We start from the raw sequence: 15,647 nt of genomic DNA, 5'->3' as shown, positions 1-15,647 counted from the left end.
AAAAAGTTACTTCAACTTAATTAATTTTGAATTAAAAATTAATTTTTGAACATAAAAGCAAACATGTACATAAATTCACGTTAGTTGATATTAAGGTGATTATCAAGAATTCAATATGAAACAAACACTCTAAATACGTGACTGGTTGTTATGCTCTTTTGTACATTCGAAGTTCAAACGGTAGGATACTGGATTCACCACTATGGGAATAACATTATGAAACTATCTCCAGTCCAGTATATATTAAAAAATGTTCAATAATCTACACATTGTAATTCGAAAAAATCTCGTAGGATGTTAATGTATTTTGCTTTTGTAATTAAGTGATATGATATAAGTTTGGATGTTTAAAACTAAGATTTAATTGTAAAAATTATCATCAAATTTTTATTATATTGTAAATTTTATTTTTGCGAATGTTATCATTTAATTTTTATAATTTTATGGATTTTATCTTTAAAAAATTTTTTCTATAAATTTTATCATTCAACTTTTAATATTTTATAAATTTAAATTTAAATTTTTATGTATTTTATCATTACTTTGATTACCAAATGATATAAAAGTTATTTTTTATATTTTTTACATTAGTTAAAATTATAATTGATGTAAAAAAATAACTTTCTATAGCGTTAATAATTATAACTGATATCAAAGGTCAAAATTATACCTCTTTTATTTACAATAATAAAATGTGTAAGAATTAAAAAATTTAATTGTAAAATTTGTTAAAATAAAACTTGAGTAATAAAATTTACAAAATAATAAAAATTGAGCTGTAAAATTTACTATTAAGTCTAAAACTTATACGTATTTCGAATAAAAAAATCTAGAAGCATTTATAACATTTCATAAATTTACCGTTTTATTATATTTGAAACAATATAGCAGCCGTACCAATAAAAAAATCTAATAATCGAAATTTAGATCTACAAGCAATGATAATAGTATTTCATAAATTTAGTATTTTATTATATTGAAAGCAGCCACGGAGCCACCTTTTAAAAAAGAAAATAATATAGCAGCCGCACCAATGTCGAGATCTATTAGTTGCATTTTTGGTCTCTGGTTTTAAATTTGATGTCCAATAATTTAATTTATAAATTGGGTGCTTTTATTTTGTAAAGTCGTGCAATATTGATCTCTTAGGTCAAATTGGATGTTGACAATTAGCAGGTGGGTTGACTGTTATGTGTCACATTCTTATCATTAGATGATGACGGTCACGTGTGATGTTCTTATTAAATGTCAATATGACACGTGACAGGAATCATATGATAAGAACGTGACAGAATGTCGTTTCTTTTGTAATGATGAACGTTCAATTTTTAATATTACATGATTTTATAAAATAAGAGAATCTAATTTGTAAATTAAATTAGTAGTTGACCAAATATGAAATTAAAAATAATATGGGGATCAAATTTACAATTTTTCCTTTTATTATATTAAAAACGGAGCCACCCTTTTAAAAAAGAAAATAATATAACAGCCGCACCAATGTCGAGATCTACAAGCATCAGTTGCATTTGCTAAGTTTTCTATTTTTCCAATTAAAATTAAAATATTATTACATATATTACTCAGTTCTTTACTGTTAATATATTTTATTTAGAGTTAAATATTTAGGTATTGTTAGTATAAGGATTTTAAAGTAGGGCTCATTTGTTATATTTATTTTTGTATAATAATCACTTATTATTTTAAAAAATCACTTTATTTTGTCTCTATCACTTTTTTTTTTACTGAACCTCAATTACTTTAAAACCTAACATTGTTAATATTAGGGGTCATGAGTTATAGTTTTTTTGTATAATAATCACTTACTATTTTTAAATATAGTTACTTTTTTTAGTTTTCCATTTATCTGTTTCAGTTTATTAAAATAATAAAGTATTATCTATCTATCTATCTCTCTCTCTCTCTCTCTCTCTCTATATATATATATATATTTATATATATATATATATAACCTTATTAAAATAAAAAGTTATTCAATATATATTTTTAATCGGTCACAAACTAATTTCTTAAAATAATTATTCTAAAATTAATAAACTTATCTTATACAATAAATTTGTGATTGGACCATAGAGAATTTTCTTACATTATCAATATATTTAATATTTAAGTCCTTAAATTTTTAAAACATGTAAGATAGTTCTTATTTCCATTATTTTTTATTTATCAAAAGTTAATAAAATTGAATAGAATACGTGATTGACAGCGATTTAATTTTATTTTAAAATTATTTATAATATAAATTAGTTCCTTAATTAAAAAGTTTGAGTGGTACGGGATTTCTTTTTTTGTTCATAAAAGAGTTGCAGGGGATTTGGTTCTTAAATTTTTAAAAAAGATATTTTAATTCATAATGTTTTCAAGATGTGCACAGTAATCTATCTCTCTATTGAAATGAATAAGATGAGTTATGTAATAGTCAAATAAACTGTTATTTTAACAAAATACATAAAAATATGCTTTTTTTTAACACCGGCTTATCAACGGCAGTCTGCTCAGGGTTCCAAACTAAATGTTGGCAACTAAACACGAGGTTGCACTCGTTGCGGGACTTAACCCAACACCTTACGGCACGAGCTGACGACAGCCATGCACCACCTGTGTCCGCGTTCCCGAAGGCACCCCTCTCTTTCAAGAGGATTCGCGGCATAGATAAAAAAATAAAAAATTATTTACATAAAAGATAAAAGATATAGTATATAAACTATTAACATGGATGATTTAATTTTTTTTTATATTGATTATCTTTTTTACCAACCGATGTAAAAAAATGATTTTTTTACATTAATTAAAGACATAACCATTAACCAATATAAAAATTACTTTTCTAAAAATAATCAAACACTATTTTTAAAAATAATCAAATATGACTTAAACTAATTTTATTTTCAAGCATACTTTTTAATTCTCAAACCGAAGTTCAAACATACACTGTTGTGATTCTCTTAATTAGAACATCTCCAATGAGAATTTTTTAAGTGAGTTTTTTAAGTTACTTTTTGTGATCCCTACAATGTCATATCATTATAAGAAATTCATATATAATTTTACTTCAATGATAACAAATTTTAAGAAACTCACATTTTTATATTTTTTATTTTCACTTAATTCTCGTGTTACTATGTGTCAGATAAATATTATTTGTTATTGTTAAGAAACAATTTTTTGTAAAAAATACAAATTTTATTTTTAAGAAACTCTTTCTGCCACATAGATTTACTCAAATGAGGAAGAAATTGTAACTTAAGGAACCCTTAAAAAAACTCCAATAAAGATGCTCTTAAGTGATCTCAAACATAATTCTCTTAATAAAGGAAGGACCTAAAAAAGAACACCATCAATAAAGACATGAAATCAAAGTCTAGAGGTAGTACCTTGTGGGATGGGAGCACCAAAGTCTAGAGGTAGTACCTTGTCGGATGGGAGCAACAAATTAAAAGTTAAGTCAATTTTCCTTTCCACAATTAGAGGTGTTTACATGTACAGGTATCAGTCATTCGTGAACTTGAATTGACCCAAATCAATCTGAATAGTTTGGATTATATCATTTATGTATTTGGGTCAAAGCCGAACTGAACATATCAAAACTGTTGTTCATGTACGGGTTGAATCACAGGTTTAAATTTATATTTTCGATTAAAATCAAACTGAATCAATCAAAACCGCTCAAAATTTTTAAAGTTGTTTGGTCGGCTAATATTGGGACTCCAAGTACTATGAATACTATTGTTGGAAATTTATTAAGGTATTACTTTTATGCACCTTGTTATTTGTTTTATCTTTTTTCATACTTATTTTTTTGTCATATTTATAATATTAATGGATCATATTTTGTTCATTTGTTTCAACAAATTTGGTTGTAACAATTTTGGTTGCAACAAAGCTTATGGTAAAAAATTAGTTTATAGAAAATAGTTGTGATTTAGACTATTATAATAAATTTGGTTGAAGAATATTTTGTTTTAATTTATATTAATATATTTTAGAATATTATGTTGATGATATTAAATGAATCAATTTTATTACTTTTAGACATTTGATAATATTGTGTTGGATATTTGAATAAATCATGATATAAAATAATAATTTTAAAATAAAAAAATATCAAATTTAAATAGGTAATCAAACCGTTCATGAATGAGTTGAGATTAAAAAAACTATAAAAATTAAATCAAATCAAACCGACTAAATTTGATTAGATTAGATATTGAATTTGACCAAAATCGACCAAGGGAACACCCTTATCCACAATTTTAATTGTTTGGACCCATAATAAGTAGCTATTTAATGGCACCGAAGAAAAAAACAGCGTTTCTATTTAATAAGGCAGAGTAAAAAATAATTATATTTCAGAAATTAATACAAGGAAAGAAAACCTTATCTTAAGGATTTATTTAAGATTAGGCCAGGAAAAAAGTCTATATAAGAACTCATGTTGCACACCATGAATATGATGTCCGCCATCTTCCTATATGCTACTACTATAGCTGTTGATTTTCCTATTTTATAATCTCTAGCATAATTCAGCATGGCCAAAGACAAGTACAGGTCTTTCTTGCATGATGAACCTGATAACGTTCAGTGGAGACATGGTGGCCCTCCCACTTATGATGCTGTTAACAAGCTTTTTGAAGAAGGAAGAACAAAGGTGCAACAACCACCATTCACCCTCTTACCTTTATTTATTTATTTTCTCTTTCTAGATTGTGTGTTCACTTTGTATTTGCATTTGCAGGAGTGGACAGAAGGATCATTGGAGGAGATAGTGCAAAATGCTATTAAGTCATGGGAGATGGAGCTCTCACACAAGACCCGTTTGCAGGACTTCAAGACAATAAACCCTGAGAAGTTCAAGCTCTTTGTGAATGGTGTGCACTTAATAACATGTGTCAAATTTGTTTCCACTGAACGTTCAAGCTCTTTTTTCTATAGAAATGTTTAGTGTTTTGATAGATATATGGATACTTTACTTTAGTCCATTAGTTCTATCATTTTTCTTACTATTTGATTGACTTCTATTCACATGAATAAGGGGGGTGAATGAATGATTCAAAATTTACCATGTATTTTTGTGTTGTACCTTGTACTTCTCCTTAAGGGGGGAGAATTTGTTATTTCTGAAGCAAAAAGAGATCCCTAAAAGACAAATTCTGCAACACCTTCATTTCTTGCATAGATATTTTCTAGTAGGAGACATGTTTTTCAAGGGAATATGATAATAAACTATAGTTGCATTAGATAATTACAACAATCTTCTTATTTTTCAATTAGTATATTAATTGTATGTTGTCAAAATAAGTATCATGTTTCATTTGCAGGCAGGGAAGGATTATCTGGAGAGGATACTCTAAGCCTGGGAAGTTATAATGCTTTGTTGCAAAGTTCTCTGCCTGAAGACTTGAAGCCTTACAAAGCAGATGAAGAGACTTTTGAATCATCTCATGAAGCGTTCAAATCAGCTTTTCCTAGAGGGTTTGCTTGGGAAGTGATCAAAGTTTATAGTGGACCACCTGAAATTGCTTTCAAGTTTAGGCACTGGGGCTTCTTTGAAGGTCCTTTTAAGGGACATGCCCCTACCGGGAAGATGGCCCAATTCTATGGCTTGGGAACTGTCAAGGTATTACTTTTACTATGTTTCTACTTATTTTTTGCTGTCAAAAAGTTCGGGTGAATTGGGTTTACAGGACTCACAAGGATAAGGACAAGTCTTACGAGCAACGTTTATAGAAGTGCTTATAAATTATCTATTAACGAAATCCACACATTGGTAACACCATTCAAACTCACACCAGTTACATTCTTATAAGATATGAGTCATATTTTTACTAATTGGTATTATGCTTATATTTGAAATACAATAGGCAGCACAAGTATTCAAAAATTTCATCATGCATGATAAAAACAATATTCTCCCAGTAAAACAAAATTTTCCACCTAGTATTGACAATTAGTGATGTGTCATAAAAAACATTTTACTTAAGGCTCAATCACAATCATGACTCATGAGGTTTATTGGCTATACAGGTGGATGACTCTTTGAAGGTTGAAGAGGTGGAGATTTACTATGACCCGGCAGAGCTTCTTGGAGGCCTTCTTTCAGGGAACCACATAAATCACCCAATTGAAGAGGATGGCACCAAAACTTCAGCACCTTCCCAAGGATGTCCCTTCTCCAAATAATTACAATGATGTTTTTAAGTGAATGGTGTCTTGGGATCCAGCTATATTTCTTGAATTAATTAATGTGGCAGCTGAGATTTGAAGGCAAATATAGTATTTGTGTGAAATTGGGTCCATTGAATAAAATTGGAAACATGTCAAAATGAATTATTTTTCCCCCCGCTTTATATGGAAAATTATGGCAAATAAATGTGATGTGTTGGAAAGCAATGTGCATGATACAATGTCGGTTTGGCTTTGCTGTTGCATAGTTTAGAAGTTATAAGTTATTTTATTTTATTTTATTTTTGGGAGGGAGAGCTTTCTAGCAATCTGATGAAGAGATCGATCCAATAAGGGACCAAGTTAGCTCATGTGGCAGCAAAATCTATTATATTGTTGAATGAAAGCATTTGAAGATCAAGTACAATGCATTATTGAATTACTAGTTACTACTTAGACTACACTGATTATTCAGAGTATAAATTTTATTTCTTCTTACTGTTATTATTATTTTGAGTGTGTTTATGGAACTGGTTAATAATATAAAATTGTTACATAAAAAAATAAAACATTCTTCAGGTTATATAAAAAAAAAATCATCCTTAAATAATTGAAAACATTAAACCTTTTAGCATCTTTATTAATTGGTCAGGAAGTATGAATTTTCTTGTAGAGCTAAAATACACTTGAAGGTGGAGTCTCTTTGAAAGGCTTAGGACAGACTGAAGCTAAATAATTCCACAATATTTCATAATTCATTTTAATTCTTAAAAGGTGAATGGATATGAATTAAGTTCTACAGAGAAATATAAAAAAAGGCTGAAAAGTAAAATGGTTGGAGCAGTTAGATTCCAGCAATCACTAAAACAAATTAAAAGTGTTGACAATGTAGAAATTTTATCATAAAATGAAAATTATTACAACCAGAGGAACAATACAAAATACAAAACACAGCACTTTACTAGTCACGATATAAAAGTAGTACCTTGCTGTCTGTATCTACCAATATCCGGAATAAACCTTAACTTCCACAAGCAACTGTATGAAAAATGAAGCCTAGTCAAGAGTACACTTTCAAATCATAAATCAATGCTCCATTTTTACTGATACAAATATTAAATAATTAACAACGCAATTACAAATTAGCCCCAAAAGATATTCTGTTGGGACCATGATGTTTTTTGGAGCCATATTATCAAGAAACAATCGCACTTGACACGAACAAACCCCCCCAAAAAGTTTAAACACCCTGTATTCTATTTGAAGAAACAGGTAATTCGCCCTTGATAAAAAAAAAAAAAAAAAAGTTTCAACCCTGTATTCTACAGTTCAGTTTTAGTTTTATTTGGCATGTGGTGCCTTCTTACACAATTTATCAAAATCAAGTATAAGCAACCCATGCCTTGGAATAAATGAAAACTTTCAGAAAGCCAGGAATGGGAAAAAATGTATAAATTAAAGGCTAACACATGGAACCTATGTACTATTTTTTGAGAAATTAACATTATAAACATAATGTCCAGTTCCTAAAGAAATAACTGTTAATGAAATCAATGATGACAAGCTTCACCATGTACTACCAATGAACCATAGAAAAGTTGGAAGAATATTAGTACATACCTCATAATATGAACTATGAACCATCAGCTCTAATATATAACAGCTTTGAACTTATAAGGAGCTTTTCTACCAGCAAATGCATTCCAATAAATCTTCTTACAAGCAGGAATTAATACTTGTACTCCTTATTTTACTACATTTATGTGAAAATAAAATTTAATCTTATATATTATATTTTAAAAGATAATATATAAAATTATAAAAATTTAATAAATTAAAAAAGAATAAAATTTAAATTTTGAACTATTTTGTATAAAACTTATATTAATACTATATTTTACACCAAATATTTAAATGAATATTTGGGTGTGGTGATAAAAGAGTATGCGTCTTATTTCAAGGATTATGATTTTTTTTTCTCTAATATTATTTTAAATTCTTATTTTTTAAAAAAATATTAATCAACTTTCTAGTGTAGAAAATTTAACAATCAACTATTAAAATTAGTTATCGGGATTAAGATTACTTATTTTGAAATATAGGAAGACTTAAACAATAAATTAAAAAATAAAAAAATCAATTTGATGAAATGAATAAAATAAGTGAATGAATTTTGTAATTAAGCCTAAATAAATTGATGATTGAATTAATAAACAATAAAGAGAAAGGCATTTGAGAGGACAAACATGCGGGTCATGCTAGGTCATCACTCCCCCAATGGTCCCTGTCTTGTCCTTCCTCATTCTATTGCCGCAGGAAAATCTCATTTAGAACATTAATTTATATTTATTTAAATTTAAACCCACAGCAAATCAAGCATTCCGTTGTAGTCTAGTTGGTTAGGATATTCGGCTCTCACCCGAAAGACCCGGGTTCAAGTCCCGGCAACGGAATTTTGTTTTACAATTCTCATATCTCCTACTTCCTCTTCCTAAAATTGCCGTTATAAACAACTTACTAACCAAATCTCTATACATGTTCGAAACTGAAAATAAAAGGGATCAGCTTTGCAATCTTTTCAATTATTTATTATTTAAAAATTATATATATATATAAACAAAAAAAATAAAGAATGATCATTTCCCTCCCATTTGATTCCAATTTAGGAGAAAAATATTTTAATGTAGATTCCACAAAATAACTCCCCCTCCTTATTTTTTCCTGTCAAACAAGCTGTGGTATTTTATTTCCATCCTTCTTGTTTCTTTCCACTCTTTATTTCTACTCAAAAAACCAAAGGGTTTGAAACTTATTCCTATTATTACTTGAGTGATTCTACCGAAAAGTCTAAATCGTTGAGCCATAATCACTGCAGAATACTACACAAACTTAAATGAAGTAATTCCAAGCTTGAACCTCTTTGCATGTGAAAACATTTCAAAAACAATAATAAAAGCACTACAACAAGTAAGACTAGCAATCAACTTGCTTCACCAGCAGCTCCTATTGAAACACCAAACTTAGTTTTAAGGTTACACAAAGAGTCTAACATGCTATGACAAATTAAATTTCACTTTTCTTCTAGTTCGTATTTCTCAGAATATTACACGTACAACAGAGCCGATACCAACCAATTGAACTATGTTTTCCAATCTTAGCTTGAGCAGCAACCAACTCTCTTCAAAGCAGAAACATCATTTTTCAGATCAATTTTCTCTCCTTTGGCAGGCACAGATGTGGTTCCATTTTCAGCCACCTCTACTGCTTTCTTGCTAACAATGTGATAGATTTGAGTCAGAACTTCGGCAAAGGCATTCTCTACATTAGTAGCCTCCAGAGCTGAGGTTTCCATGAAGTAAAGTGATTCCTTCTCAGCATAGGACTTCCCATCTTCAGTTGACACGGCTACAAGGTGACGAAGGTCTGATTTATTACCCACGAGCATCACAACAATGTTGGCATCTGTGTGGTTCCGCAATTCTTTCAGCCATCTGTCAACATTTTCAAATGTTGCATGGCGAGTGACATCATACACGAGAAGTGCACCGACTGCCCCACGATAGTATGCACTGGTGATGGCACGATACCTACAAAGAAAAACAATGTGAATTAACAAAATGCAAGCTGGTGGGAAGCCAATTTACAAATTCGGTTAACTTATTACACATAAAACAATAGATTGTGAAACAAAAAAGCAAAATTGCATAAATAAGATGGTCACAAGGCAAAAGTACAGAAATCAAGACAGGGCATATTCGCGACATTGGTAATGGAACATGAATAAGACTGCAATTCCATACCCAACACTTCTAAGTAGGATAATCACATATTATGCAATATCTTTAAACAAAGATTAGAGTCAATGCTAAGTGCCTAAGTCAGTGGGGCAGATAAAAAAGAATGAAAACTGTATAACTTAAATTTCCACTACTACTAATTTGTACTCCCTTTGGTCTCAAATATAAGAAGAAAAAAAAAACATGGCACACTAACTAAGAAAGTTAGTTAACCACATTTAATTGTATAAATTTCAATTAAAAGGTATTTTTTCCCAACTTATCCTTCATTGGAACTTGGTATCAAGGATAAAAAAGAGTTATTGAAAGTAGCACCTCAATTAAATGAAGGGTATTTTAGAGATAGTAGCATTAAACAAAATAAAGTTAGTTGAAATTTTCTTATATTTGAGACCAAGGAAAAGATTTTTTCCCCTTATATTAGAGACCAGAGGGAATATATCATATTTCAAATAAATATCTCACCGAATAATTAGGGTTTTATAATAGCAGTAGAAAATGAAAGAAAAATGAAGACATCTTTTATTTTCACCCCTTCAGAGAAATATATTATAAGACAAATCCTAGATGCAGTTTTATAGGTGCTTTTAGTGTTTGTTCTCTAATCAGACTAAGAGTTTCATGTCAGTAATCTACATGTAAACATTTATTATGCAGATTATCGAAATGAAACTCCAATTTTAATTGGAGAACAACATCAAAAGCACCCAAGGAACTATGTGCAAGTTTAATCCTACAACATAATGGGGGAAGATGTTCCACATTCAGCACAGACTTTCCTGGAAAAACACATAATTTCATCAATGTATCTATAGATAAGATACACAAGTATATATTAATAATTTAAGAGGTACAGGAAATTATTGAGATTCAACAAAGTCATCAGAAAAATAACATATCAACCAAATGACTTTGTCCAAATATAGTACTGTTGATCTCTGTCATGTATCCATGGTTTCGCATAGCAACGCCATTTCAGCCTTTCAAATGCAATGATCAAGTTTCCAATAACAAGGTTAATTACAAGGTCTCCAATGATGTCTGTAATAAAATTTCAACAGTACTTTACTCTTGCCAGCAGAGGTGGTGCTAGAAGGGTTTTGCTGGGGAGGAAGGGGAGAAATGCAGAATTTTTTCAAGGAAAAAATTGATGGAAAAATAGTGCTACGGTTTGTTGAATTCTTCAAGGGAATAGTTTGTGGTAATTGGTAAATAGAACTATGGCCAAAATATTTTCACTGTATTATAAATTTTTAGGTTAAATTACTAAGTAGGTCTTTGAACTAATTTGGAAATTTGCAAAGAGGTCCCTAAATGAAGAAGTAGGTACCCGGGGTTAGTTTTTGGCAACTTGAAACTGCCAGAAAATGACAATTTTTATGGTGATTTTAAAAACCCTAGGGACTCAATTAAAAAAAATCACATGATCAAGGACCCAATTAAAAAACAAATAGTTTAGGGACCTATTTGAAAATGTCTAACTAGTTTAGGAACCTACTTAGTAATTTAACCAAAATTTTACCATTATGTTGGTTGTTCAAAATGGACAACTATGTAATGAGAATGGCAAGGATGACTATGAGAGTCATTAAAACATCATTGATGTGTCAGCAATTCAACCTCTAAGCCTACAGCAATTTCAACCTATAAACTTACGAGACACATTTTTCCTTGAGTATAACACAGAACTTGTTTATTCTATAAGGCTGATCAACCTCACCAGAGTTTCCATAAAATACAATGATGTCAACAAGGAGTATGATTAATTAATCCAGTAGGTAGCTCAAGAAAAAGGTCAAAACTCACCCTTTCAAGGGATCTTTGACATGACATGTATCAGATGAAAAGCATATAAATCAATTTCTATTGGCATATGCTTAATCAAGGCATGCTTGATTTTATTTTGCAACAATCCGGCCCAAATTCAGTTGAGATCACATATGATCAAAAAACCCACGCAACCCACCTATATACAGATTCCAAATTCTTCCCAAGCTATATGGTAGAAATGCAAAAGCTAAAGTTCAACATACTTACCCATAGAATTAAGATCTCAGATTCTCAAACAAAGAAATTTGCGCAATAATTCCAAGGTCAGCTCATGAAGAAAATAATATTAAAAATAGAATAAACTAATAGAAAATTTAAAATTAAGCACAGTGGGAATATCCACTTACAAACAAATAGAGTATTAATAGTTTAAGTTAACATAAGAAGATCAATATTTTATTAACAATATACCAGTAACTAACACCCATCAGACAGAGACAACTAGATATTGAACCAAACAGCAAAAGGGAAAATTACTGGTACACAACAGCATAATCTTTTCTAAAGAAAGAAAGTCTGTGCTGTGAAGCATTGCTTGTGCATGATCCATCACAAGACCCAAATGTAGTAAAATCTAGTCAAATATCAATCAGCATTAGTCAAGCTCAACTGAATTCAATGACCTTCCAATTCGATGCATTTCAAAATCCAAGTGTAACACAAATTTCAATTTTTGAAACCTTATAAAGTAAACAAATTCATTAGTTCCAATTGCAAACAATCATTAAATCCAACGTAGAAACCATATTTAATAAATTGGACCATGTCAACACTCACTGACATGAGATGCCAAACGCAGGAAACAACACGACGACAACACATTATCAGGCAAATAATCTATTCCCATTTCACACCAACAGCACATAAAAAAATTGAATCCACATGACATCAATGACATCCGGTTAATTTCATTTTCAAAACACCACCGCCTTGTTGCCGGTCCCACTTCCACTCCCGATCTCAAAAACAAAAATCCCCACCGACTCCACAAACCAAATCTAACACAACATAACCCTCACTTAATTCACTAACCTAATTCCACAAATACAACCTTCATTTACCCTTTTTAAACATCAATTAACTATTCATTCGCATTACTTAAATTAGAGCAAACTTCCACACAAGATCACGATCCACCCAATTATATAACAACAACAAAGCCTTATCCCACTAGATAAGGTCGAATACATGGATCACACTACCTCATTCGACCTTAAGTAAAACAAAAAACACAACCGACCCAACAAAATTAGATCCACCCAACAAAACCAACCCTCGAAAAAAAAACCATTTTTTCAACCATTTAAAAGAAGGGCTTTTGACATGAAACTGGGGTATCCATTAGTTGATTAAGCGTGATCTTGCAATGTGGGGGGGAAGGGGAAAAAAATAAAACCTTTCTTGGCCTGCGGTGTCCCAGATCTGGGCCTTGATGACTTTGGAATCGACGTTCAAGGTGCGGGTGGCGAACTCGACGCCAATGGTGGACTTGGACTCCAAGTTGAACTCGTTCTTGGTGAAGCGAGAGAGGAGGTTGGACTTGCCCACGCCGGAATCGCCGATCAGGACCACCTTGAAGAGGTAGTCGTAGTCGTCGTCGGCTCTGTAACCCGCCATTGGTGGAGCTTTTTTTGCTCTGTTTGTGTTGTGGTGTTGTTCTGGAAAGAAGGGAAGAAAAGTAGTGGAAACAAGGAAAGGAAGAAAGAAAAGAAACACTAGAGTATGAAAACGCTTTAAAAAGCGCCACTACTAATGATTTTTTATTTTTATTTTTATTTTCTTCTTTGTATTGATTTGCACGTACATCTGAGACTAGTCTGGCACTTTGGAGTTTGGGGACTCAGGGTTGAAATTTATTTTTCATTTTTTACCATATTAAGCATGAAACTTAAAGATAAAAAATGTTTTTAGTTTTTATTTTGCTGAATTTTAATTTTAGTATCTGACCTTTAAAAGTACATGCTTTTAATCCTTTGACTTATTCTCTAATTTTTGCATGTTATATTGTATTATCCCAAACCATTTTTTTTTACTAGAGCATGTTTGCATTTGTATTATGTGTAGTAGATACACATTCCTATGCAAGTTTTGCCAGAAGTTAGAATTTGAAGATTTTACTTAAACATCTATTTGAAGGGTTCTCAGTGAAAAACAGACATGTAGTAAAATTTTCAAGTGAAAAATATTTTATAATACTATTGCATAGAAAAAGGTTTTCACAATAGATGAAAGTATGTAATCTTATAATTAAAATGATATAAAAACAACTTTAAAAAATTTTAATTTTTCAAAAACTGTAATTTCACAACTAAATGATATATTCGGCTAATATAAAATAACGGATAAAAAAGTTTACTAGAGTCTTTTATGTTGGTTTATTCTACAATTCAAAGATGTTTCATCAAGTCTTTGATTGCAATCAGGATATTTTATTAAGACAAAACAACAATGCAAAGGATGACATATTATTCACAAATTAATATCTTTTTCTCTAACATTTTCAAACTCAATTTTAAGTATCCCGTCCGTTACATCTATCGATGTTTTAGTCTTTCCATTTTTGTTTCAAAATTATTTGTGTTAGAAATCTAATATTTCATTAATATTTTTTTCAACTATACCTTATTTTAAACAATGAGAACTAACATTGTATTGATAACGTGGCATTTTGAATGACTGATGTCTCGAAACGAGAACTTCAAACTCAATGTCTTTTGGTTTGAATTTATAAAAAAGATTAAAAAAATTGATTCAAACCTGACATAATCCTTAAAAATTGTAGTGATAACTTTTTAATTTTATACCTTCATGAAAACAAAAACGTTTGATTTCTATAAGATTAGTACATTGGAGAGGAGGATTAAAGTAGTTGGAAACAATCTATTGTAATATATGATTTGTTTTTGTTGGAAGGGAGGATTTCTGCAAGAAATATTTAGAGTTGAAATAGTAGGTCAGTTGCTACACCAACACCACTACACAAGTAACATCAGCTAGACCAATATAATGTCAAAGTAACTTCTTTTTTTTTTTTAATACTGAAATCATATAATGTTGATCAAACTGACCCTCTACGTTTTAATTTTAGGGTCATCTTTGATTACTGTTACCAATATATATATATATATGCTACCGAGATATTTAACATAGAGTTGATTTCCAAAAATTATACTTATTATTTTTTTTAAGTTTAATTATTCATTTAGTTCATATAATTTTTAAACATATCATTTTTAGTAATTATATTTAATAAGTGAATTTTTTATTCTCTGGTATTTATTTTAATTTCAAGAAAGTTTCTACCGTTAAAATATTTTAATTAATAAATATTTTGAAAATTAAATTGTAAATTTCAAAGACTAAAAATCCATTTATTAAATTTTAGAATTAAAAAATCCACTTATTAATTATAAGAATTATAAGAATTAAAATGGATAAGTTTAGAAATCATAAAAACTAAATGAGTAATTAAATTTTTTTTTATTAAGGAGTAATATCACATAACTTCAATCAACCATATGAGTACCAAAACTTTTTTGGAGTAGGCTGAGTATCTATATTAAAGAGAGAAAAAATAAATCTCTTTCTCGAGCAAATTGCGCGATGCATTCAAATTCGGGAGTGTCGAACCAACGCTTACTAATATAATTATCAACGTTTATTGGTTAAGAAGAAAAAAATGATTTTCTGCCAATAAAATTTAAATGTGACTTCCAAACATAAGTATAAAAAATATAATAAAACATTTCATGATAATTATTAATATAAATTTACATAATTACAATGTTTCAGACGACTTACAAGTTACACGTTCCCAATCTTTTATCATTTTTCTAA

At 29.8% G+C, this 15,647-nt stretch overlaps 2 protein-coding genes and 1 non-coding gene across 3 annotated transcripts; 2 read left to right on the top strand and 1 right to left on the bottom strand.

Annotated features, from left to right (window-relative positions):
• Positions 1–4,435: 4,435 nt before the first annotated feature.
• LOC100800305 (pathogen-related protein) lies at positions 4,436–6,604 on the top strand. Its single transcript, XM_003543156.5, has 4 exons — positions 4,436–4,669; positions 4,757–4,889; positions 5,340–5,638; positions 6,046–6,604. The coding sequence occupies exons 1-4, from the start codon at positions 4,550–4,552 to the stop codon at positions 6,199–6,201; spliced, it is 708 nt and encodes a 235-aa protein (XP_003543204.1). The 5' UTR covers positions 4,436–4,549; the 3' UTR covers positions 6,202–6,604.
• Positions 6,605–8,563: 1,959 nt separating this feature from the next.
• TRNAE-CUC (transfer RNA glutamic acid (anticodon CUC)) lies at positions 8,564–8,636 on the top strand. The gene has a single exon. It is a non-coding gene; the product is annotated as a tRNA-Glu (tRNA).
• A 440-nt stretch (positions 8,637–9,076) lies between these two features.
• LOC547654 (GTP-binding protein) lies at positions 9,077–13,629 on the bottom strand. Its single transcript, NM_001249030.2, has 2 exons — positions 13,207–13,629; positions 9,077–9,770 (listed from the first exon to the last, which is right to left on the bottom strand). The coding sequence occupies exons 1-2, from the start codon at positions 13,425–13,427 to the stop codon at positions 9,338–9,340; spliced, it is 654 nt and encodes a 217-aa protein (NP_001235959.2). The 5' UTR covers positions 13,428–13,629; the 3' UTR covers positions 9,077–9,337.
• Between the last annotated feature and the right edge of the window lie 2,018 nt (positions 13,630–15,647).

The sequence above is a fragment of the Glycine max genome, chromosome 13 (genome assembly GCF_000004515.6).
Source record: "Glycine max cultivar Williams 82 chromosome 13, Glycine_max_v4.0, whole genome shotgun sequence".
NCBI classification, from domain to species: Eukaryota; Viridiplantae; Streptophyta; class Magnoliopsida; order Fabales; family Fabaceae; genus Glycine; species Glycine max.
The sequence above is the reverse complement of the archived record's forward strand: the minus strand, read 5'-3'. Positions and strand labels throughout refer to the sequence as shown.

Excerpts from the sequence above, each read along its gene's own strand:
- LOC100800305 (XM_003543156.5), top strand. The coding sequence starts at position 4,550 with ATGGCCAAAGACAAGTACAGGTCTTTCTTGCATGATGAACCTGATAAC. Across the intron at positions 4,670-4,756 it reads TTGAAGAAGGAAGAACAAAG|GAGTGGACAGAAGGATCATT; the intron begins GTGCAACAACCA and ends TTGCATTTGCAG. Across the intron at positions 4,890-5,339 it reads GTTCAAGCTCTTTGTGAATG|GCAGGGAAGGATTATCTGGA; the intron begins GTGTGCACTTAA and ends TTTCATTTGCAG.
- LOC547654 (NM_001249030.2), bottom strand. The coding sequence starts at position 13,427 with ATGGCGGGTTACAGAGCCGACGACGACTACGACTACCTCTTCAAGGTG. Across the intron at positions 9,771-13,206 it reads GACACCGCAGGCCAAGAAAG|GTATCGTGCCATCACCAGTG; the intron begins GTTTTATTTTTT and ends TTTTCTTTGTAG.